The sequence below is a fragment of the Micromesistius poutassou genome (assembly GCF_964030765.1).
Source record: "Micromesistius poutassou genome assembly, chromosome: 16".
Taxonomy (NCBI): Eukaryota; Metazoa; Chordata; class Actinopteri; order Gadiformes; family Gadidae; genus Micromesistius; species Micromesistius poutassou.
Genome location: NC_140286.1, coordinates 12851045 through 12876301, shown reverse-complemented (window position 1 = coordinate 12876301; position 25257 = coordinate 12851045). Strand labels below are relative to the sequence as shown.

Genomic DNA, 25257 nt, shown 5'->3' with positions numbered 1-25257 from the left:
ATATTTCCTTTTTTCTACAATTGACCTTTCTCTCTTCAAATCGGTTTTCAGTGTGCCAGAAGTGTTTCTTCTATCATTACTTCCCCCCAAAACAATCTATATTTGTTTGGAAAGAGATGATTCATTATATATATATATATATATATATATATATATATATATATATATATATATATATATATATATACGGTTTAAAATAAGTCACCATAGTATGAATCATTTAACACTATAAATAAAAACAAACAACACTTTCGGTCTACACACAGCACATCCAAAAACTCTGCGCCTCAAAATCTCTGGCATCGTTCTCGACAAAGAGCGTTGTGACCTCAACATTTCAGCCTTTATCTTTAATACGTTTAATCTGGGGAAAGGAAATCCTTTTTTGTTCTTGCCTCCTCCATCCCAAGCTACTAAAACCTGCCTCTGTGCCACCAAAGTGGTCTGCTCTGCTTTTTGAGGGCCAAGTTTTCATTTGAAGTCCTTTCCAAAACCAGGGACCTCAACCCCTCAACCATCTCGGTGCCACAGACCCCGGTCCCCTCCTCCACCGGGCGGGCGACTGGTGGAACCGTTTGGGGGTTTTCCCTTTCTTCTGCTGTTAATCTATCCACACCAACTCCATGCTCCACAAGGCCAGCAGCAGGGAGCGGGGGTATCCACTGGTGGAAGGGGGGAAGGAATCCACTCCGGTTCTCCTGCCTGTTTGTTCAGGGTCCTGCGCTTTGTCTGCTGCAGCAGCAGCAGTAGATGATCAACTCACCCGTCCTCCTAATCCCCTGCGCTCCAGCGCTGTGTGTGTACTTGCCCGTAGGGGGCTGCCTGCCGCTGCGCTGGTCTAGTTGCTCTGGAGACTCCAACACTGGGCGTGTCCTATTCCCCCCTGGGAATCCGTTTCTTGTTTTCCATCCATCCCAGAGTTTTGGAAGGCAGCTGAAAGTTCAGAGGCACTTCAGCGGCGTGCAACGCAGAGAGAGCGCAGAGTGAGGGGGTTTGTCTGCACTGCAGAGGAACTCGGATGGCTCGCAGCTCAACTTCAGCTCCAGAAGAAGAAGTAGAAGTAGAAGTAGAAGAAGAAGCCTGAATCTGTATTTTGGATGTTGCAACCCTTAAATAGCTATTGGACGGAATGGCTTTGTCTGCGGTTGGGCCAGCCCAGCACAAACTCTTTTCTTTTTTTCCGTTTTCTCCTGCATATGTGGGGAAAGTAGCGGAACATGTTGGATGGAGAGGAACCCACTAGTCTGCGTGGGTCTGCAGTGTAATGAAATCAAGACTCGCAGGTGCCAGGGCTTTGCTTGCGGCTCGATTGAAGTCTCTTTTTTTTCTTCATGTCAAAGGTGAAGGATTATGCCTTGTGTTGGAATTCCACCTGGAAACGAAAAGGAATCAGTTTCAAAAACGACCAACGAAAAACCAAACCTGGAGACTTGAAGACTCGCTCTGTGTGTTGATCTGCGTTTTTCACGTCTGACTATGAATACACAAACCTGGTAGTGAGTGAATGAATGAATGAATGAATGAAGTGCAATGCTGCTGTTCAGCAGCCAGACTGTGGACGCTATCAGCAGGGGTCAATCTTTTAGTCAACAACAACAACAGCAGCAGCAGCAGCAGCAGCAGCAGCAGCAGGACAAAACACCGGCGTTCCAGCACATCTCAGTCCTGGGAGATGAGCTAGTGTCGGGGCTTGTCATGGGCCGGGTCACCCGCACCCTGGTGGAGGACTGCCAGCGTCTCCGGGGAGAGACGCGCGCTGGAGCCATGCCAGGGGACGACGGCCCCGGGCTGGGCAGGGCAGGGCCCGACGCGGGCAGGTGGCCCTCGCTGGGACGCGCAGCCAGAGCCGCCAGGAGGCAGAGGGAGGAGGTGGTAATGGAGGAAAACGAGGAGGAGGAGGAGGAGGAGAAGAAGGAGGTGGAGGTGGAGGTGGAGGAAGAGGGGGGAAGAATGAGGAAAGACCGGTTTTGCCGCCAGCCCTCTGAGAACCCCACTGACTCCTCGTTCTCGCGCACGGAAAACGCCGAAGACGACGACGATGACGACGACGACGCAGCCGAGCCCGGGGCCCGGGGGTCCCCCGGAGGGAGGCGCCCGGCCCATGGCCGGGCGTCGAGCGCCGCGTCGGCCCGCGGGGAGGAGGGGCGTGCGGCGCGCGGAGATGCCGGCGTTGTGTCGGGACACAGCTCCCTGCCCCGGGCCGTGCTGCGGAGGCCCCGCCCGGACCAGGCCCTCCCGGCGGGGAGGAGATCTCTGAGCATGTACGGGGAGTTCTTCAGACCCAAGCGAGGCGCCCAGTCGGCCGAGGAGGACCCCCCGCGCCGGCCCCGGAGCGTCTGCATGCCGACGGGAGCGGTGGCCACGGCCCCGCCGGAGGACAGACCCCCGGCGCCGCCGCCGCCGCCGGGAGGAGCAGGGGCCGCGGGCGTGGACGATACCGGGCCGCCCAGGAGCAGGAGGGCCGAGCTGAGGGCCGTGGACGGCCTGAAGCCTCTCCCGCCCTGCCATCGGCCCCCCGACAAGGCCACCGAGCCCGGGACCCCCGGGGCCGCCGCCGCCCCCCGAGGAAGGATCCGGAGGCCCCGGCCCGTCAGCATGACGGTGCTGGAGCTGAAGAAGAAGAGCTGCGAGGACGAGCCGCACCGCCGCCGCCGCTCCAACGCCACCGACGCCGACGCCGGAGGCTTCTTCAACTTCCGCTGGAGGCTGTTTGGCAAGCCGCCGCCGCAGCCACCTCCACCGCCACAAGGCACCGACAACCACCGGGACAACAGCGAGTCGAACTCGCCACACAGGTCTAGCAAAATGGAGGCGACGCCGAAGAAGACGCTGGGCTCCCTGCGGCGGAGCCTCAGCCTGCGGATCCGGAGGAACGGCCGGCCCAGGGAGGACGCCGCGCTGGGCTCCGGATCGGCCACACTGGCGGCGGCGGCGGCGGCGGAGCAATTGACGACCATACCCTCGCGACCCTTCTCGTACCTCACGGGCCGGACCCTGCCGTCCCGCCAGGACCAGGGGGAGCAGGCGGGGGGCACGCAGGTCATCCAGTACCAGCGGCAGGGGAAGGTGAAGGTGATGGAGGTGCCCCTCTACCCGGCCAAGCTGTCAGCGGGGGCCGGGAGGCCGGCGCAGCAGGAGGAGACCAGCATCTGGCAGCTCATAGCCAACCGCTTCAGGAGGAAGGAGCAGCCGCCCGCCGCGGCCGGCGCGAAACCCGCCGAGCCCAGACGGCCCGGGGGCAGGGACACTAGCCAGCGCGCCCCCGGCGGGGATAAAAGTCACCCGGTTACCATAGCGATGCTGGAAGGCGTAAACGCCGGCAAAGGTCAAGGTAAAACAAAAAATAAGCGCCCGGTTGATTTACTTTGCGGCGCGTCCGCCATGGCGCTCGTAGCCGAAGGATATGATCACTATGACTTCCCTCAGAATATGTGTTTATATCAAATAACACGCACAGACATAGAAATACACTCTGGGTCACCGAATGCATGAACTCCATCAGATCCGACCTGACCGGTTGAAGTAGCAGACATGGGTGTTAGAGGAAGCGATTCATCAGTAGGCTGTTAAGACTGACTTTAGAGTCGCGGAGCTGCCGTGACACAACGCGGTGAACCACGGTTGTGTTCTTTATTACGGGAGACGAGGGTGCCTTTATATTAACGGTGTCTACTGGCCCGGTACAGACACTGCTTGAAGCCTAAGCGTGAGGAACGGCGTGTCGCTGTTACGATGACCTTTTGGGGGGTTCGGGGGGGGGGGCGCCTCGCAGACTTAAATTAAGAGGACTTGCGTGGCATAGTGATGAAGACGAGGGGGGAAGAGAGGAGGGGAGGAGAAGGGCGACAACATAAGCGCTGAGGTTTAATTGCTGCTGTATGCCTGACAGTGCGTTGGTTCTGTTACCGTGAAGTTCAGTGTGTGTGCGGAGAGAGAGCGAGAGAGAGAGAGCGAGAGAGAGAGAGCGAGAGAGAGAGAGAGAAGCCTCATGCAGTAACCTGGATTAAAAGGCAACGTTCTACTTTTGGAGTTAACTTTTAACGAGGCTGCGTCAACATCCATTATCATTAAACCGACGTCAGGAATAGTCATGTTTCATCTTTCTCCTCTTTCCCCCCTCTTCCTGTAATATCTCGGGCTGTGTACTATTTGTATTCTCACAAGACATGTTGCCAAGGATACCAACTCCCTTTGCGGCCTATTGTTATGTATGTATGTGTCTGTATGTGTGTGTGTGTGTGTGCGCGTGTGTGCGTGTGCGCGTGCGTGTGTGTGTGTGAGTGTGCCCTAACTGATAGACATCCCTGTGTTTTCCACTCAACTGTTACTCAGTCAGGCATTAGGAATGTAGGTGTGCCAATGAACCTGATTGAAGCTAAGTGTTGGCGGCCCCTGGGCGGGTCTCTCTGCGCCTGTCGCGACCTGCCCGGAGACCGCTTCCACCGGGGAGGAATTAAAGACTGAGAGCCTGAGTGGCCCGGCCTACCCTCCCCACATCTGATTGAACACACACACCACACAACACACACACGTACACACATACACATACACATACACATGCACATGCACACACACACACACACACACACAAACACACACACACACAGGCATGCACGCATGCACATGTAAACACACACACACACACACACACACACACACACACACATACACGCATACACACACACACACACACACACACACATACACACACGTATACACACATGCAAACACACATACACGTACTCATACATATACACACTCATGCACACAATGAAGTCATCAAAAAGTCAGAAGTACTTAGTCTTTGTCTTTCTCAGGTCTTTATTTATGAGCATGGCTCACTCTTTGGTTACTTTTAGGGGGGCCTCTCTCTCTCTCTCTCTTTCTCTTGCCCCTTTTCTCTCTCTCTTTCTCCCCTTCTCTTTCTCTCCTTCTTCAAAGCACGAGATATTATTTTATTAGGCGTTGATTTCCTTTCATGTTCTGACCGGCTTTGACGGACCTCAGCTGATTGGGGGATAATTCTCCAGCAGACCATTATCAATAGCGATGCGTGTGACATACACACACACACACACACAACAGCCCTAGTGGATGTGGATGCCTTTGTGGAGTGGATGCCTTCATCGCGTTGTGCTTTTAATGCTCGCTCTCTGAGCTGTCAAAGAAAAGAGATGGAATTATATGGCAGCCATTTTATTTTTATGACATTTTGTATAAGCGATCACAAAGTTGTGTGCATATACAGTATATATATAAAATATGAGCATTAAAATAACTAATTATATTTACTGTTAGTGGACCAAGCGACCGGTGACTGTGATCTGGTCATACAGAGAACAGAGAACAACGTCATTGTGACCCACCAAGAGTACTTGGGCTTGGTTGGGTCTCTCTCTTTCCCTATCTTTCTCTCTCCCTCTATCGTTCTCTCTTTCGTTCTCTTCCTCTATCGTTCTCTCTCTCGCTCTCTCTCGCTCTCTCTCTCTCTAGTTCTCTCTCTCTACCTCTCTCTCTCTCTCTAGTTCTCTCTGTCTCTCTCTCTCTCTCTCCCCCCTATCTCTCTCTCTCCCCCCTCTCTCTCTACCTCTCTCTCCCTCTCTAGTTCTCTATATCTCTCTCTCTGTCTCTCTGTCTCTCTCTCTCTCTCTCTCTCTCTCTCTCTCTCTCTCTCTCTCTCTCTCTCTCTCTCTCTCTCTCTCTCTCGCCCCTCTAACCCTGTCATGAGGTGTTGACTCTATTGCCCCCCCCCCACCTGCTGAAGAACAATGCCATTCTTGTGGGGCCTGTGGATACACGGAGGATCAGCCAACCATTTGGTCAGAGCAGGCCAACTCAAGCCTGGGCTTTTGTCATGGGGTAGTCAGGCATGGGGGAGGTGTCACTATCTCAATGTATAGATAATGTAAACTAGGCCCTAGGGGTAGAATATCGCTATTTCTCGTCCGAAGCCCCGTAAAATGACTGCAGTCCTCCCACTCAGAGTATTCCACCTTTTTAAGATGAATAAAAAAAGACCTGGCCTCAAGAATTGGTAGCTGTGGACTAAGTGTGTGGAGGAGCGTCCGTTTGCTTGTTTAATTCACGTCAGGGATTCTCATGCGAGGGTGACACACAGTCCCGGCTGATGAGGGTTCAGAGTCGTGACGAACTGACATTTTCTAAACAAGATCGAGGCAAACAGCGATTGCCTTCTTCCCCACCTGCCACCGGAGAAGTGGCGAGGTGGCACAATGTCAAAAGTCGATCCGAGTGAGTCACCGCTTGGGCATCTGGGAGGCATGGAGGGAAGGTTCAATGTCTTTTTTAATAATTAAATCTGATTTATTTAAGGCCCTGTCACTGGGCCGTCTCTGCCAGGGTGAGGTTAGTGGCGGCTCTGGATCACTGGAGACCTGTACTGCAGTGGATGATGGTGAGCCGCGGTAAACTGCCACTGTTTCTCCTGTCTGCAGGAATAATTAGGTTTTCTGTCTCCGGCAACTTTTGCAAGAAAGATTTTCAATCGAAAAAGTTTAGGAGACAATACCGCTTGGATTTTCTTTGCAGGGGCCTAGCATATGTCCTGGAAGAATGGAGTTAATTATGTCTGGGGATTTGCTTTTAATGACTAAATAATTCAAGGCTAATCATTGTGTGTTTACACATACACAGTGTCTGGGCAAACAACATTTCCTAATACTGCCATTCTTTCTTGGTCTGAATCTGCAAATGTGGTCAATTAACGTTATGAAGAGAAACACGATTCCCCATCGGCTTATCGCCTGTCCGAGAGATGTCGCTATTCTGTCGACAGGTTGGTCAAATGTATTCCCCAAGGAAGCAATCAATGGTACTTTGCTGGGGACAACTAATCATTAGGGCTTAGACGGAGCCGCTCCTCCGTATAGATTTACAATCATTTGCTAACTGCTGATGATTGTGTCACTTATCTTTTCAGACTGAAATCACCCTTTCGCTGTTTAGGAGGTCAGCAAAGCAACTTTTCCCTGGCTTTGTGTGTACGGATCGTGTCCTGCGTTGTGTTGCAGAGCAGCGGGCCTCACAGACCTGAGAAATGATTGGATAATATTATGTAAATAGGTGCACAGCACGTCTAAAGCGTATAAATACAATCCCAGTCAGACAAGGGAATGTCATTTTCGGCCGAGTAAGTGGTGCGGTTTGCCAATGAGGGATGTAAAAATACTTATTGCTGGCTAAATTCTCCCTCTGCCATTTGTGGACGATTGGAAAAGCAGGGCTGAGAAGCACGGGCCGGCTCGGGGAGGCGGTGCAGACCTCAAGGTCGCTCTGTCATTCCCCCAAACCACGGCGGCTCCACATGTGTGCGTAGAGAGTGGCGCATGCACAGACACGTGCACACGCACACACACACACTCACACACACACACACACGCGCACGCACACACATGTGTACCTACACACACACACACACACATACACACACACACACACTCAAAACACACACTCACATGTACGCCACACCACAGTTCTGAGTTCTGCCCTCGCTGCATTTTTTCTCTTCTTTCTTCCCCCCCCCGCCCCCCCCCCCCCCCCCCACTCTCCAGAATCCTTTCCTTCCATGAGAAATAAATGAAAGCGAGGGATTGTGCTTCAGAACGGCCGCCATTGCATTATTGTTATTCAAAGAGACATGTGCAGCCGCCCGAGAAACATGACAAACAAGCCGGCTTCATAGATCGGGGCTTTTTTTTCCTCTTTCCCCCCTCGCACCACCGAGAGACAAAGACCCCGGTGTCTCCGCGAGCGCTCTGCGTTGCCGATGCGTGGACCCCGCGGTTTCAAAGCACCGTTTCAAGGCCCTCAGTTCTTTCGGGGGGGGGGGGGGGGGGTTGGTTCATATTTAGAGAATGATGTCAGAGAGAGAGAGAGAGAGGGCATGAACTCAATTAAGCAGACTTGAGCTGGGGGGGGAGAGGAGTGTGTTCCACTCCGGAGTACGGCCTCCCTCATCATCATCATCATCATCCTCATCATCATCGTCCCGTTCTCAATAGCACAGCGTGTTGTGAGTGGTTTCGTGATACGTGTCCGGGCACGCTGGGTCCCGCTGCAGTGGCCTCCTCCTCTTCCGTCTCATTGAGTAATGAGAGGAGAACATGTGTTCTATGGGTTGTACGGGCGGTTTAATGGGCTGGAGGCCGGGGAACCCCGCTGTTGGATTGCCGGGAGGATTTTCCCTTTTTTATTTTCCTTTTATTTTTCTTTTAGTTGTGTTTAAAGTTGTGGAAAAAAAAGAAAGAAGAAAAAGGCAAAGTGGTCTAATGGTCAATAGTGAAAGAGAAATGTGTCTGGGAGCTACAGTGCCTTGCTGGGAACAAAGAGGCAATTGTGCGATAGTGGCTCTCCATGCCCTGGTGTACCTACCCCCCCAGAATGCCTGATGCCCCTCTTTGATGCTATTAGAGGCACGACCAACATTAGCTAAATATTATCGGAGTCCCCACCATACTTTCCCCATGCGTTTTCGGTCAAATCTTGGTTCAAATCCTGTTCCAGGGTTCCACTCCCACTTGAAAGGTGCTGGGTTCAATCCCCTTACCTGTGGGTATTCTTGAGCGATGCCCATCGCCTATCTGTTCCCTCATGTATGTGTCTGAACGCACGTCGATCTGGGTAACAAACTAGTCTTCCAACTGGCTTTGACAAATAAAAAATAACTTTATTTCACAACGTACCAGTCAATAACCGAGGGCAAAAACAGAAGCACCGGGCGCTTAATCAAATCCAATGTCCATGTTCCGGTTTTCTGACGAGGTGTCAGAGCTGTATTGATCGGGCTTAGCGATTAGCACATTGTGCTAACACTCACAAGTGGGATTGTGGGGGATAAATATACATCTCTGCTGTGCACCACGGAGAATCCCAGACCTGTGTGCTTCGAACAAATTCCCTTATTTTCTGCGTAGGAGAATTGATCCGTGACAGGTGAGAGAGACTGCTGGTAATACTAATTTGTATATATATATATGCAGCGCGGTTTTCTCCAACCTGTTACAGATTCACACTGCTACTCGTTTGCTGCAAACGGGGGGCGACAAATACAATCAGTAAGAGGACAATGGGGGTGACTTAAGTGTCAGTGACGCATTCCTCTCTTAAACCCATGTCATTTTCTGCTTTAGCACTCCGTACCGCTGTTTGAAACACTTCCGGAAATCTCTTTGTGGCTTTTCCTGTGAGCCGTCTGAGTGCTTCGTTGTTTTGGGTGGAGGGGGAGAAAAAATGTGTGGACTCCACATTTTCTTTTCTCTCGCCTCGCTTCCTTCTAGACAAGGTGTTTACCGCCGTCCATTAGAGATTGGCATCTCCATGGGTGTTCAGGTGTTGGGAAATCCTTGAACCCAAACAGGAAGCGGGGGAATGGGGGTGGTGGATGGGGCGGTTGTTAGGGATTTGGTGTAATACTTGTTTTGACACATTTGTTTGGCTGCAGCTCATTGGAAGAGGGCTGTGGTTTTAGGCTGGGGGTGTCTCTGTACCTTGAGATACTGCTCTGTCTGGCCTGTCTACCAGGTATGAATCAAAGCATTTCACGCTAAGCCTGTAAATGCTCTTTTTTTTTTCTTTCAAAAGTAATAAGAGGCCGGATAATCGACGGCTTTCCTCGTCAAATAGTTTGATTAAAGGTTGCTGGCGCCGAATGATGAAGCGTCAGGGATTCTGCAAACCAACAGTTATTAGTTTTGAAAAATGCAAATACATAAATAAATAGATTTAATGTGGTTGGACAAAGGGCAAAGAAGTTACGATTAGGATTTATTTCATATTTAACACAATCATGTTCTTATGGTGGGCGACATGTTATTGCTTCATCTACATGTGCAGTGTTATGAAAATCATCCTGTACATCCTGGAATACAGAAGCAATCTCAATCGGACACAAACTAGGATAGGATATAACGGTCAAAAACACAAACAAACGAGAAGTTGGTTTTGGGGTCGGTTTAGCTCAGGAGGTAGAACGGGTTGACTTTTAACCCGAAGGTTGCTAGTTCAATCCCCGGCGCCTCCTAGTGTCGAGGTGTCCCTGAGCGACAGTGTCGAGGTGTCCCTGAGCGTGACACCTAACCCTAAATGCTCCCGACGAGCTGCCTGTCGCCCTGCGGGGTTGACTCCGCCGTCGGGGTGTGAATGTGAATGTGTGTACGAAAGGTTGTAAGTCACTTTGGATAAAAGGGTCTGCTAAATTTGAATGTTAATGTTGCTCATTGCCTTGTTTTTTTCTTTTCTTTCTTCCGGTAGATTCCTTCGTCAACAGCCAAGAATGGACACTGAGTCGATCAGTTCCTGAGCTGAAAGTGGTGAGTAGCTGTAACTTCTGTTGTACTACACCTGGTAAACCCAGTACGTCACGTCACTCAGGTATTCTTCCTCCAGCGCTATATGGCCGTGAGTGTCAACGAGGACACATCCATAACAGTCCATGCTAAATTGTGGATTTATTTTATTTGCATTATACATGAGAACAGTTGGAAGGAAAATTGACAAACAAGGAACGAATGTCCCTGGCACGGAACGTGGTGATGTCTAATGAGATGCGTTGGCATGGCAACGCAGGAGAGCACCGCAGTCGGACACACAGGCTGAGTGGCAGTTTTGGGTTAGGTAGCCCGTGAACCGTACGCGACCGCGGCTAATCACACCGCTAATTTCCCCCATGTGACTTGAATACTAAAACCATTTACAGTATCTCCCCCTGATTCATTGAGGTGGTGGTTGGATATTTCTTGAACAATGTGAATTAAATATTCCTCCCCTACGCTGTGCAGAACACCTTTGAGAATCCCTTTGAGACTGATTAAGGAGTATACAAATACAATCGAATGGAAAAATTGATCACCTCAATGGAAGTGACGGTGTACTGCCCGAGAAAGGACATTTATTAGAAATCTGATCACGGATGCTGGCTCTGACTTCAAACACGTCCGACTTCAAACACTTGAAGTCTTCACTTTCAGGGCTGCAACCTGTTAATTAGCAGGTCTTCACACAGGAATATGTAAAATGTACTTCATTAGGGTGTGCGATAAGAAAACAGTATTTCACCCGTGACGGTTGCAAAGGTGGATGATCTCCTGTCTAATTTGAATGATTTAATCTTCCTCTGTTTTTCTCATCTATTTAATCATGCGTCAGGTCCTTTTGAAGTGATGGCGACTATCACACAATCTCACACTATTGTTGTGTGTTGGCAGTTAAAACGTGATCCTATAGGAGCCGCTATGCACAGGGCTTTAATGACATGTTGGTGTTTGCCTTAATCATTATGGAGCGGGGGGGGCTGTTCATAATGCTTTCCAGCCTCCACTCCCGAGGGCGACGTACCACAGACAGTCTAGCCTTTCATCTTGCGACTGTTGCTGATGCAGCGAGGGCATTTTATGAGGACCATATCGCAAGCTGGCGGGATGGCTTGTCATGTTGCACTTTCTATTCTTCTACTTTCAGTTTTCTCCAACATTATGTTGTCTTTATTCTCTCTCTCTCTCTCTCTCTCTCTCTCTCTCTCTCTCTCTCTCTCTCTCTCTCTCACACTGTGTGTCTCTCTCTCTCTCTCTCTCTCCCTCTCTCTCTCACTGTCTCTCTCTCTCTCTCTCTCTCTCTCTCTCAGTGTCTCTCTCTCTCTCTCTCTCTGTCTTTCTCTGTGTCTTTCTGTCTGTCTGTCTCTCTCTGTCTCCGTCTCTGTCTCTTTCTCTCTCTACGTGTGTGTTTTGCACTCTTGTGCCTCTCAACGCACCGTTGTGTCTATAGCTGTTTAGATGCGTTAATATGCATCTGTTTTGCGGTCTTGCATGCTATATATATATATATATATATATATATATATATATATATGTACACACCGTTGTATCCATAGCTGTTTAGGCATGTTTCGGGGGCCTGTTTGTGTTTGAAACAACCCAAAGCGCAGAGCCTCCTTTGTGTCGGGCTAACCAGTAATTAGAACCATACCTGGCTCTACCGCCCAGCGACTATGTGGACGGCCCAGTGCAGCGGGGGAGGGGCGGGGGAGACACATGTTCCAGCCGCTGTAACCTCCACAATAAAAGCCCCCTCCACCACCACCGCTCCACCCAGACCAATCATCCCCTTTTGCGTTTGGACGCTGTCGTCCAAAGTAGCTTCCAAGGCTGAGGATGAGGAGGAAGAGTCTAAAGTATCTGATCGATATTGGAGCCACTACGAAAGCATAGCAAAAGTGCTACTCCCATAAAACAACAGTCAGATGCAGTGCATCGAAGCAATTGTGGGAAAACAAGTGCATGTTTACACATTTATTATTCATGTCGATCCCCTCGTCACCCTGGGTGAAGGTAAAATGTGCACAAAGGTCACGTGCTGAGGGAATGCCAGTGCACTGTTTTGTAACCTGCCTTATCTTCGTTTGCTAATAAAATGCTATTCTTTTCTGTGTTTGCAGGGCATTGTGGGTAATCTGTCCAGCGGGAAGTCTGCTTTGGTCCATCGCTACCTGACTGGCACATACGTGCAGGAGGAATCTCCCGAAGGTGAGGACAATAATAGGGGAACTAGACAGCTCTGCTGAGGGTGGGGGAGTGAAGCTGTCACATTAAAGGATCCCCCCACAGGAACACATGAATACCGCCCATGTTTACCTTTCCCTGCCTCCCTCTCCTTCTCATGTTCCTTTTTCTTGCTCCGGGCTACGGGCGCACCGATCCTCTGCCCATCGCCCCCATCTAGTGGTCGAATCAGAGAACTGCGTCACATTCAGACAGGGAGCCCCGGTCGAATTGAGAATCAAACCCCCGATCTCTTTATTTTAACTTGACGAAAACACAACTCATGGACTGTCGTTATATACACAATGTTATACTTTAGTCACGACAAATATGATTTTTATTAAAAGAGTTAGGCCTAAAAAAGGAGCTTAACCTTGCATGACCAAAATATAAGGGTTGTACTCTTGGCTATACCAACTGCCAGAACACGTCATGAATGCTAATAGATAGCATCACTTAGCTACGCTAGCTTTAGTCCAACTGTCCTTTCTCCACTCTTCCCCCTGAAACAGCCCCAAAATAAAACCACAGCGCCAAATATTTATAATATAATACAATATAATATAAGTCGAGGCAGAACTTATCCCCTTAAAAACTTCTCACTACTAAGCGAGGGTGAGCAGGACGCAGTTGCAGAATATGCGGCTGAATCAGCGGCTCTATTCGAGTTTGGCGAGGGAGCGATTATATAGGAGGCCACCGTGAGCCATTTCAGTTCAGAGGTCCTGGTCTGCGAGGTGGACTTCACAGATAAAGGATAAAGCTCCTTTCATGTCCTCTATCGGCAGAACCGTCACGGGAGAGAGAGAGAGACAGCGGGCTCTGCCTGCAGCACTGACACCCCGACACTCAGCGGAGGCACTGAACCCCGGGGTTAAACCCATGGTTTGGAAGGATGTCTTATATTTTTCATTCTGCCGCAATTACAGTGAGGTTGTAATGCGAAGAGCGTAATTAGTTTCTGCCGTCTCGCTGCACCGAGGGAGAAGAATCCTCGGCCGCTGTAATTGGTCCTTCAAAAATCAATGGTGGAACGTTTTTTTTTTCACACCAGAGTGAGTGAGTGTTGTTGGTGTAATTAGGGCGACATGTTTGTTCTGATTCCTCCTTGTTCTCCAGATGAATGTGTGTGTGTCGACCGAACCCAGCCAACATGCCAGTTGTTTCGATTCGCTCGCATGTTGCCATGGGGGACCGGAACAAAATAAATAAAAGATGTAACATTAGCGAGCCTTCCCCCGGCCCTGTTTAGAGAGCGTTAGCGTCACAATGCAGGGAGAAACACTGTATTTACTAGTAGCAGAGAAGGGCTCAGTCAGTCAGGGGCTGAGCCCACAACGTTTTGTTCCTCGGTTTGGGGGGGAGAGAGAGAGAGAGAGAGACAGAGAGAGAGAGAGAGAGAGAGAGAGAGAGAGACAGAGAGAGAGAGAGAGAGAGAGAGAGAGGCAGAGAGAGAGAGAAACACAGAGCGAGACAGAGCACCAGCACTGAACACCAGGGTGTGTTGCCATGGCAACACCGGATGAAACTCTGTTGGATTGTGGCGCGGTGTCAAGGTCTGAGCCTCTGTGTGGAGGCAGTGTATGCTGGCTGCGTGTCGAGCATGCCTAACAACTTGGCGCATATCCCTGTTCAATGTCCTCGCGACGTTGTCTAAAGTTTAATGGAAAGGCGTCTCGCGGAACGCTGGCCTTTTACCGTGCCATGGAAACAACTCTTATTAAGAGCCGCCACGAGAAAGACTATCATGACTGACTAATCCTTTAAGCTTTTAGTGTGCGTCGGAAAATATTCTGTTACCTCAAGGTCATCGTCTCACAGACAACATCCGGAAAGAAGTGTTTTTAATCAAACGACCGGTGTGACACACGTTCATCAATAGCCCTTGTTTCAACAGTGTGTTCATTGAATCCTCTGAGGTTGATGAAACAAAACCCTATTATCTACGGTGTTCACGCCCAGGCTGTGGTTATTGTGTGAAAACATGTGGTTCTTATGCATGTTATAAAACCCAGATTTGTAGACAGTTGAATCACTGGCGTCGGCTTCTCTGTCCTCATCTCCCTCGAAGCTTTCTCTTGACTTCAACAGCAAACCAAAAATCAGCCAACTGGGCTTTTTTCTGAATCTTTTACCCAATCCAACTGGGTCTCTGAGCTGACCAGAGAATCTCAAGAGATTCTTCCATTTGCCAACTAGGCTAAAGTGGACTTAACAGGCTTACAGTGTATCTGGGATACAGACTGTGTGTGTGTGTGTGTGTGTGTGTGTGCGTGTGTGTGTGTGTGTGTGTGTGTGTGTGTGTGTGTGTGTGTGTGTGTGTGCATGTGTGTGTGTGTGTGTGTGTGTGTGTGTGTGTGCATGTGTGTGTGTGTGTGTGTGTGTGTGTGTGTGTGTGTGTGTGTGTGTGCGTGTGTGCACGTGTGTGTGTGCGTGTGTGTGTGTGTAGATGACGTGTGTTTATAGAACAAACCCCCATGGACCAGAACAACACACACACACACACACACACATACACACACACTGTGGGTTTGAGTCAATAGTGTGTGTGTGTGTTTGTGTGTGTGTGTGTGTGTGTGTGTGTGTGTGTGTGTGTGTGTGTGTGTGTGTGTGTGTGTGTGTGTGTGTGTGTGTGTGTGTAGATGTGTGTGTGTAGATGACGTGTGTTTGTAGAACAAACCCCCATGGACCAGAACAACAAACACACACACACACACACACACACACACACACACACACACACACACACACACACAGTTGTGTGGTAGTTGTGTAGCATCTGCAGTAGGTAGCTATGACTGCTGTATACGGGGAATGGGGTTAGCCTGGCGATTGTTAGTACTTGCACTTGGTTCTATGAACATCTTTACTGTACCGACAGCGATATATTGTTTCACTTCTTATGACAAATGTACTTATTGTAAGTCGCTTTGGATAAAAGCGTCTGCTAAATGTCCTAAATGTAAATGTGATGTAAATGTGTTGTGTGTGTGTGTGTGTGTGGGGGGATGTGTGTGTGTGTGTGTGTGTGTGTGTGTGTGTGTATGCTACCTGCTGACACAGAAGCGCTGCAGAAGTTGGGTAATTGTTACTGTCTTGGTTTCACAGTTCCCTCTTGGCTTGGTTAAATTTCAACCCAATTTGTGCTACGGTTAATAAAAAAAGCTTATAACAAACTGCTGTACGGTGAACAGCCATACATTACCCCCGCGCTCACATCGCCTCCATTCAACTCTTTGATTTATATTACCAGCCGGTTCACACCTCTGCTCGCATTTGTACGTTATTGAATTGTGGGGGCAGATTGCCATCAACACATTCTCTTTTGTTACTCATAAATCAATGTTTTCATACCCGGGGACACCTTGCACCCGCAAACCCCCCTGGCTTCGGAGTGTTTTTAATCTCTGCACTATCTCCATCCATTCAAATGGGGATGCGAAATCCAATTTACTGCCAGGTATTCCCGGAGGTCTCAGCCCTCACTATTCACGCCGAGATGTGCTAACGGCAAGGGTATGTGCGCAGGAATTTCTGAAGCATGAGGAAACAGATGTAAGAATATAACGGAATTCTTTCACCGGTGAAAACGAGCAGCAGCCAAGCCCCGGCTGACAAAAAAAAACGATAAGGTGCAAACATTTCTCTCCATCGACTGTTCCCCGGCTGCCTTCCATTCAAGCCGTCTCTCCACCTTGTGTCCAGTGTTTGGGAGGTGTTGCTCCCGAGGTGTGTGTTGTGATGGAGGGGCCACTAAGGGGATGTAGGAGCCAGTGGTTCGGGGGGGATAGAGAGTCGGTGGCTGCCGGCTGTTTCTCGGTGCGGTGGCACCGAACAGGTTCCGCGGGCAGCTGTGCATTAGACACGCTAAATGGCAATTTCCCGCCCACGTAATTGGCTTCAGCGAGACCTGGTTCCCTGTCAGCCTCGTGATGGGTCCGCTGGGAGAGAGACTGTGGGTCCTTGGGGAGGGAGAACGATTTTTTGCTACAAATAACCCCAAAAAATTTGATGACATCCCAGGCTGGGGTTCAAAGTTGTTGTTTGTTTTGGTGGCTTTTTCCATGAAAGCAAAAGCAATATCTAAGCTGCATTATAATTGCGTACATACTGTACATCGGGATGTTTGTTCCCTACGGCAGTATGTATGGGTCAAATGCCTTGAGGGTTATGGGGATGTTGACGTGTGAAGTCCACGGAGAATGTCACTGTGAATAAGGGCTGTACGAATACAATGGCCTTACGCCTGAATACCTCAAGATGGGATCTCTATAGATCTATATGAATTGCAATGATATGAACCCCGTTCTGCTTTTTCCCTCTCCCAGGTGGTCGATTCAAGAAGGAAATCGTGGTGGACGGACAGAGCTACCTCCTCCTGATCAGAGATGAGGGAGGGCCTCCGGAATTACAAGTACGTACTTATTCCATTTCCGTCGTTCTCTTTCCTTTTTGCTGCTTTTTTCTAAAGCAGCTCAATGTCAACAGAGATTATTTGTATAGCGACACTGCAGCAGGAGGAAGAGATGGCGGTGGAGGATGATTTCTCCCCTCCGCCTCTATGACGTTGTGGTTATGTATGTATTCATTTATTTTCTGGGTGTTCTGCATAAAAGGCACTTTCAAGACCGCAGCAGAGCTGTGACTAAACTCAGCCAATGGCAGTTCTTTAGTGCCCGCCCCTCCCGCACCCCCCACCCCTCGGTAAACCCCTTGTAATCATTGTATTTGTATGGATGAGGCTTTGCTTAGTGTTTGTTGATACATAAGCAACAGTATTTTGGTGGCCCTCAGTGACTCCCCCCCCCCCCCCCCCCTCTCCCCAACCACACACAAACACACACACAGACACACACACATACCCTCTCTCTCACGCACACACACACACACACACACAGGGATACAATCCTTAACAAGCCTAAAGATGTACTTTGCTATTTCTCAACCTCATTTTGTGATAATTTTAGGCGTGAGGGACAAATGCCGATGCCAATTTTTTTGTAAATCTGTCCAGAATCGAGTGAGACCGCTGCAGCTGCAATCTGTGAAAACAGAGCTGCGATGTGATCCTCAGGGGCAGTGTCGGCCCTTCTATGTACGCGCTCCAAAACTGCTTGTTTCTGCCACTGACAGCCTCAGATTGTATGATGACGTCATTCCCTGCAGAGAGATGCAACTTTCAACCTTCGCTTTGATCCAGTCTGTTTGATATTGTGACCAATCGAATCTGGCTCAAGGAAAAGTCTCACTCTGAAATATCGTGGTTGCAGGAAATGTCCCTGTTGTCATTAGAATCTCAACTCTCCATCAGAATCAGAATTGCTTTTATTACATTCTTACATTGTACACAAGAGTACAATTCTTAGGCGTGGTTCCTCAACCGCAACATAGCAGCAATACAAGATAAAGTAAATAGATAAGCAAAAATAAAAAATAAGTCCAAATAAGTCATAATAGGTAGCAGAAGTGTACCAGCCGTTCTCACGTTTCCACCGTTCTCTTCCTGCAACTTTGGCAACTCCTTGAGCGAGACTTGAATGGACACAATAACAAACAGACAAGATCACGTGAAACCTAAAGAAAAAATAGTATTTCTCTGTAGGAATCCTTTCCCCAATGTGACTATACCATCTGAGCCGGTCAATTGCTCAAAGGATTACATTGACCGCTTTTGTGGGTTATGTCTTCAGCGTTCTTGCTCAATACTGGGCCATTTTCATAATGGCCAATTAGTCCCTTAGATCCAAAATGATTGGAAGATCCAGAAGTTCTCCTTGAATTCTTTGAGGTTTCATTCTTCCACCCTTGTCCATCCACCCTAATAATCCATGTCTTTATATTATTTAACAAAGTATGAAGAAGATTTTTCATGTCAGGCTGTCAGGCTTGAAAACGTTTTCAGTAGACCTCCTGTCTATAGGCTAGTATGAGGATGTACACCCCAACAGAGACACTATGCGTCCTCTTGAGAACACTAAAACAATTCCAATAGGCCTTACGTGGCCACAGAGTTTATCTTAGAGACTGAGAAGAACCTGGAAACTTCTAGGCTACATGATAGTCCAGTAGGTGGCAACAATGTGGAGCCTCAAAAATAATGTCATACCAGCGTTTTTGAGTTTGAAAATGTCAGTTTCACGTCACAACAAAAGTTGTACACACCTTGGAAGGTGTTTTCCAAAAGCTGACAGAAAACGCAGCTCTCACGCTGTCAGGAGGCCAAACCTGTCAGTGTAGCAGCAGCTAGAAACAATAAGCATACCCAATTACAACGCCGGTGCACTTTCCGCTCAAGAAAAGGTGTTGTTTGCCTTGTATAAATGTTGTTTTGGTGTAATGATTTCAAGACAGGGCTCATGTTTCACAGTCGCCAGGGGTTACAGCATCAACATTTGTTTGTGTATCATAGGGCCCAGGTGTGCCTTGCTATTGATAAGCAGCTAGCATACCTCTGAGGGTCTGAGTGCTATGCTAGCGCCAAGGCTTGGCGGCTGGCCGGCTGTATAATTAGCTTTGTAATGAAAGGCCTCCGTCATGTTTCTCCTCCTGCTCATGGGAGACCACTGCACAGAGCTCGCAGAGGCTCCATTTGCAATTAATTCCCAGCGGGCTAAGCAGGCTGGCTGTGTGTGTGTGAACATTTCTTTTCCAACTGTCGGCTCCTCCGCGGGTTCTCAACTTTAAATCCGCGGTCTTTGGAGCTAATTGTGTGACTTACTTATTCCGATCACGGAATCATGTTTCCCCCTTCGTTCGGCCGTGACGTACAAAGATAGGCCTCAGTAGAATCCGTGGTTCGTTTGACTCTGATAGGACCGGGCATTAGAGAAGGGGGCCGGAATCCAGAGCATGACAGTTAATTGATATCCATCCCTGGAGTGGGTTTTGTTGAGCTGCGAGGCTTGCGCAACACTGCCCCCTTGTGTCCGTGTGTTGAGCTTCAGTCAACAATGGATTCTCTGTTGCGTGATGATTGATTCAGTTTAATAATGCGGCATTTCAGTACACCGGTGGATCTTAATATATTTTTTTACTCTAATCAATTGGGGCCTCAGATTCATGACAAGACAAAAACATCCCTAGGGTGTGATTCTCAAGGTTAAATTAAAAATGTGTTCTGAACTTTAATAAGCTGATATTTAAAAAAAACCCTCTTTGTTAAATAAAACATGCACTCCGAACCATCAGCATGCATGCCAAACACCACGTCTGAATTGTGCGAGGCATCGTCTCACCGCTAATCCCTGAGGAGACGACAATTACATGGGATTTATTCTTCTCTAACACATTTTGTGATTGTTCTGCTGCCTCTTCCCCCCCCCCACTCTCCTCTCCCCTCCCCTCCCCTCCTACAGTTCGCTGCCTGGGTGGATGCGGTGGTGTTTGTCTTCAGCCTGGAGGACGAGATCAGCTTCCAGACCGTCTACAACTACTTCCTGCGTCTGTCCAGCTACAGGAACACGGCGGAGGTTCCCATGGTGCTGGTGGGCACGCAAGGTGCGGCAATATCTACTTTGTTCGCCTGGACTTTGCATAGCCTCCCCCCTTACCCCCGCACCCCGACCCTCTTACGCACTTATTGTATTGTGTACATCCTGGCACTTAATGTACGCACTTATTGTATTGTGTATGTCCTGGCACTTAATGTATGGACTTATTGTATAGTGTTCGTCCTGGCACTCAAAAATAGTACTTAGCATTGTGTAGCATCTTATCCTAGCTATCTTTGTTGTATACGGGAAATGGGTTGCCCTAGCGATTGTTAGTGCTTGGCACTTGGTTCTATGAACATCCTGACAGCGGTATATTGTTTCTCTTTCTTCTGACAAATGTACATAATGTCGCTTTGGATAAAAGCGTCTGCTAAATGCCCTAAATGTAAATGTCTACTGTGACCACTTACCACACCTCACATCAGGACATCAGTTCCCTTTAGGGTGAACCATTTTGAATGTATTAACCTTTATCGGCAAACCTCTCCTCCTAGATGCCATCAGCGCCGCCAACCCCCGCGTGATCGACGACTCGCGGGCCAGGAAGCTGTCCAACGACCTCAAGCGCTCGACGTACTACGAGACCTGCTCCACCTACGGCCTCAACGTGGAGAGAGTCTTCCAGGACGGTGAGACGGAGCTTCTTCTTCTTCTGGTTTTGATTTCAGCAGAGACGCCGACACACACCAGACTTGAGCTTTCCTGAGTCAGAGGACGCCCCCTCCAGGGATATAGTTTCAGGGGCTAGTTTCAGGGGCTAGTTTCAGGGGGTAGTTTCAGGGGTTTGGTTCAGGGGCTAGTTTGAGGGTTTTAGTTTCGATAGCTAGATCATCCTTACTTCATGAATAAAATAATGGCGCAGACGAAGATGAATCGAATGGCATAGAGAAGAGTGACTTGCGTGTCTGGGTGAAGCCAGGAGCCAATGGTAAATGGACTGCCTTTATACAGCGCTTTTCTAACAACACTGCCTAACATTCACCCATTCATACACACAGTCACACCCCAACGGCGAAGTCAACCACACCGGGCGACAAGCCAGCTCGTCGGGAGCAGTTAGGGTCAGTCCTCTCGCTCAGGGACACCTCGAACCTCAGCTAGGAGGAGCAAGGGGATCGAACTAGCAACCTTGCGGTTACCAGACAACCCGCTCTACCTCCTGAGCACCCAAGCCGCTGATGAATTGACGGTACAGTCAAGTGACTGTGGCAGTGACAGTGACAGTGGTCATGTGACTCTGTTGGGGTTAGGCCAGGTCAGGCACCATTTTCTATTCCTTGGGCAAGCCATAATGAGGATCCATTTTAGGAAACGGTCTTCACATGACCTTGGGGTTTAATTTAAGAAGAGGAGCAAATGGGCATAGGGTGCAGGAGTACCGGAGCGTTGGCACGTTCATTACTTACCGGGCTGCGGAAACTAAACGAAACGTGACGCGTATTATTAAGCAATTAGAGGTTGCGTAAAAACATTTACGTCGAACTACGAGTGTCCTCCACGCACGTCAACAACATCCTTCACGGCGTTCCAAACACAAATATATTGATATTTTGTCGAGCGTAAGCACGCCGCCCGGCAGCAGTGAATATTCAAGTGTCACGCACGTTTGAAGTATTGGAAAAGCGTTTGAAGTATCTGAAAGGCGTCGTTAGAAAAAAGCTCATTTGTTTCAATAGATTCCCCTCGAGGCCCGCGGCGCTTCCGAAAGCCTACTTCACGCCCGACGCCCAGCCGCTGCACGCGCACGCCGGCCAGGGGTTTGGCTCGCCACTGCTCATTGGCTGTCGATACACGGGCGGGCACATTGTCTTGTTTTTGTTTGGCTTTTTTTTTTTCCCCTCACAAAGCTGCGTTTAATTGCTTCCGGAAGCCCCATTTGAAAATAATTAAAAGACACGGAGGAACGGCACACTCTGCGTCTCCTCTTCCTCTCTTCCCCTCTCCTCTCCCCCTTCAGTCTCCCCCACTAGTCTCCTCTCCTCTTCCTCTCCTCTTCCTCTTCCTCTCCTCTCTTCTAGTCTCCTTTCCTCTCCCCTCTTCTCTCCTCCTCTCCTCTCCTCTCCTCTTCTCTTCTCTTCTCCTCCTCTTCTCTCCTCCTCTCCTCTCTTCTCCTCCTCTTCTCTTCTCTCCTCCTCTCCTCAGCCCTGTTGCATCAGCCAGCGGCGTGGCAGAACCCCAGCTGCCACTGCGACTTGATATCGTCTCTCTCTCTCTCTCTCTCTCTCTCTCGCTCGCTCTCGTGCTCTCTGTCTCTCTGTCTCTCTCTCATGCTCTCTCTGTCTATCTCTGTCTCTCTCTCTCTCTCGCTCGCTCTCGTGCTCTCTGTCTCTCTGTCTCTCTCTCATGCTCTCTCTCTCTCTCTCTCTCTCTCTCTCTCTCTCTCTCTCTCTCTCTCTCTCTCTCTCTCTCTGTCTGGCTCTCTCTCGTTTCTAATTCATATCACGCTAAGCCTCCCGCTCCAACCCTGCCTCTCAGCACCACAACCATCACCGCCACCTTCTGGAAAAATCAGAACCAATCCCCATCAGCCCAACCAGTCCCACGGTGTCTCTCTCCCCCACGTGTCTCTCTCCCCCCTGGTGTCTCTCTCCCCCACGTGTCTCTCTCCCCCCTGGTGTCTCTCTCCCCCACGTGTCTCTCTCCCCACACCTCTCCCGCTTTGAGACAAATGGCTGGCTGCAGCCTCCACATGCAGAGCCATGACTCCTGAACTGGAGGGTGGAGTTCAGGGGGGGTAGGGTCTGCTATCAGGCTCACATTAGGGCGGTTGAGTACAATAGATTACTTTTAGATTACTCTCTCTCTCTCTCTCTCTCTCTCTCTCTCTCTCTCTATCTATCTATCTATCTATCTTTCTCTCTCTATGTCTGTATCTCTGTGTCTCTCTCTGTCTCTCTTTATGTCTGTGTCTCTGCCTCTGTCTCCCTCTATCTCTCTCTCTCTCTCTCTCTCTTTCTCTCTCTCTCTCTCTCTCTGTCTCTCTCTCTCTCTCTCTCTCTGTGTGTGTCTCTGTCTCTCTCCCTGTCTCTCTCTTTCTCTCTCTCTCTCTCTCTCTCTCTCTCTCTCTCTCTCTCTCTCTCTCTCCCTGTCTCTCTCTCTCTCTCTGTCTCTTGATTTGTATGCGTGGCAGTATTAGATGATATTGCTCAGTGTTCACCCACGAGGTGGTTTATATAACCAACCCTCACTCTGTCCTTGTGTGGCCGGCGTTTGACATCACTGTGGGACTGTTTACGTAAAGGGCTGAGTAGGAGGCAGGTAGGTGTCCCGCCTAATAGGGCAGGCAGGTTGCAGCATTAGTCGTGCTTTGATGCCATTTTGTGAGACAAATTAAGAAGATCTAAATGTTTTATTACGTTTTTTATCGCATACAGGTGTGGGTGCAGAATCATATATTGCGCATTGTGCAAGAGAGAGAGAGAGAGAGAGAGAGAGAGAGAGAGAGAGAGAGGAAATAGTATGATTTGTTTACCTAGAAGGGAACTCATTCTTTTCAAATGGTGACCATGACATGACCACAGGAGTGAGTACAAATGCCCATGCATGATATATGGCCCGCTCTGTTTGCACAGCACCAAGTCACACTGACCCTGAGCGGGGCCAGGACAACCCCGTGTTCAAGCAGCGCCTCCGACCCTACGAGTCGTCGTCTGACCCGATCAGTCTCACCCGCCCGTTAACCCCGTCCTCGTTGTGTCCCCAGTGGCCCAGAAGGTGGTGGCCCTGAGGAAAAAGCAGCAGCTGTCCATCGGCCCCTGCAAGTCCCTGCCCAACTCCCCCAGCCACTCGTCCGTGCCCTCCGCGTCCATCCCTTCAGTCCACATCAACCAGGTAACCCAGGTAACCCTTCGGCTAGGCTAGGCCGCTAGCTGTTAGCCAGAATTAGCTATAAAAAAAAAAAAAACTGTTGAGCCCTACTTTATTTTTATTTATTTATCGCGTTAAAAACCCTGATGGTAAATGATCATCTATCCTACGCTTGGTGTTTATGTTTGATGTTTTTTGAGGCACCACTAATTACATTTTTTGAAGCCGATGCAGACAGTAGTGCTATCCCGTTAACATAAGCACGGAAATGTTGGGCTGGGATATTCAGCCGGCGTTTTGTGTTCTTCTGTGACTTTCCCTCCTAACATTGATCTGGTCTTCTCCCCCCTCCTGTCTCTCGACCACCCCCCCCCCCCCCACCCACCCCTGTCTCCCCTGACACACAAATTGCACCTCCCTTCCTGCTCACTCATTATCTCTCCCTCTGTCTTCCGGTCCTTTGTCTATCTCTCTCCCTCTCTCTCTCCACCTCATACGTCTCCCCCTTTTCTGTTCCCTGCTGCTCTCTCTTTCTCTCTCTCTCTCTCTCTATGTCTCTATCTCTGTCTCTCTCTCTATCTATCTCAATCACTCACACAATTACTCTCTCCCTCCCTCCGTCTCCTCTTCCCACCTTTTGTGTGTTCCTGCCGGTATCTCTCTCTCCCTCTCTCTCTTTCTCTCCCTCCCTCCCTCCCTCCCTCTCTCCTCTCTCTCTCACCCTCTCTTCCCATCCCTCTCTCCCTCCCTTCCAATCCCCCTCTCCCCTCTCATCTCCCCTCTCTCTCCATCCCCCTCTCTCTCCGTCCCCATCCCCCTCTCCCTCCACCAGGCGGCCAACGGCGGGGGGGCCTTTGGGGACTACTCCTCCTCCGTGCCCTCCACCCCCAGCATCAGCCAGCGAGAGATGCGCATCGAGACCATCGCCGCCTCCAACACGCCCACGCCCGTCCGCAAGCAGTCCAAGCGGCGCTCCAACATTTTCACAGTAAGTATGCGCCAGCTGATGCAGAGCAACACCCACTCGCACTACTGAGAGGGGGGGGGGGGAGGGAGGGAGGGAGGGCGAGGGTGTGCGGTGCAGAGAACACGTTGCCCACCAGAGGGAGACAGAGAGTCCCCTCCCCCGGAAAGCCAAAGACCACCTCCCTCTCCCTCTCCCTCTCTCTCTCTCTCTCCGCCCCCCGCCCTTGTCCCAGCACCTGAAGGCAGGGAGTACTGTGCTGGCTACCCTACGACTTAATGGGGGAACGGAGTGTTAACCCAAGAAAATAAAGACTAGGACTAATAAATAAAACATGAGGAGAAGAAACCACTGCGTGAAAGCAAAAGAACACATTTTTCTTTCTTTCTGTCTTTCTTTCTCCCTTTATTTTTCTCTCTCTTTATTTCTTTCCTTTTTTCTT

At 49.6% G+C, this 25257-nt stretch overlaps 1 protein-coding gene across 1 annotated transcript; it reads left to right on the top strand.

Moving 5' to 3' along the window:
* Window positions 1-1332: 1332 nt before the first annotated feature.
* Window positions 1333-24887, top strand: agap3 (ArfGAP with GTPase domain, ankyrin repeat and PH domain 3; the record flags this gene model as incomplete). Its single annotated transcript, XM_084481519.1, has 8 exons — window positions 1333-3331; window positions 10270-10328; window positions 12449-12536; window positions 16880-16965; window positions 19907-20048; window positions 20539-20673; window positions 23748-23875; window positions 24684-24887. The coding sequence occupies exons 1-8, from the start codon at window positions 1531-1533 to the stop codon at window positions 24885-24887; spliced, it is 2643 nt and encodes an 880-aa protein (XP_084337645.1). The 5' UTR covers window positions 1333-1530.
* Window positions 24888-25257: the final 370 nt, after the last annotated feature.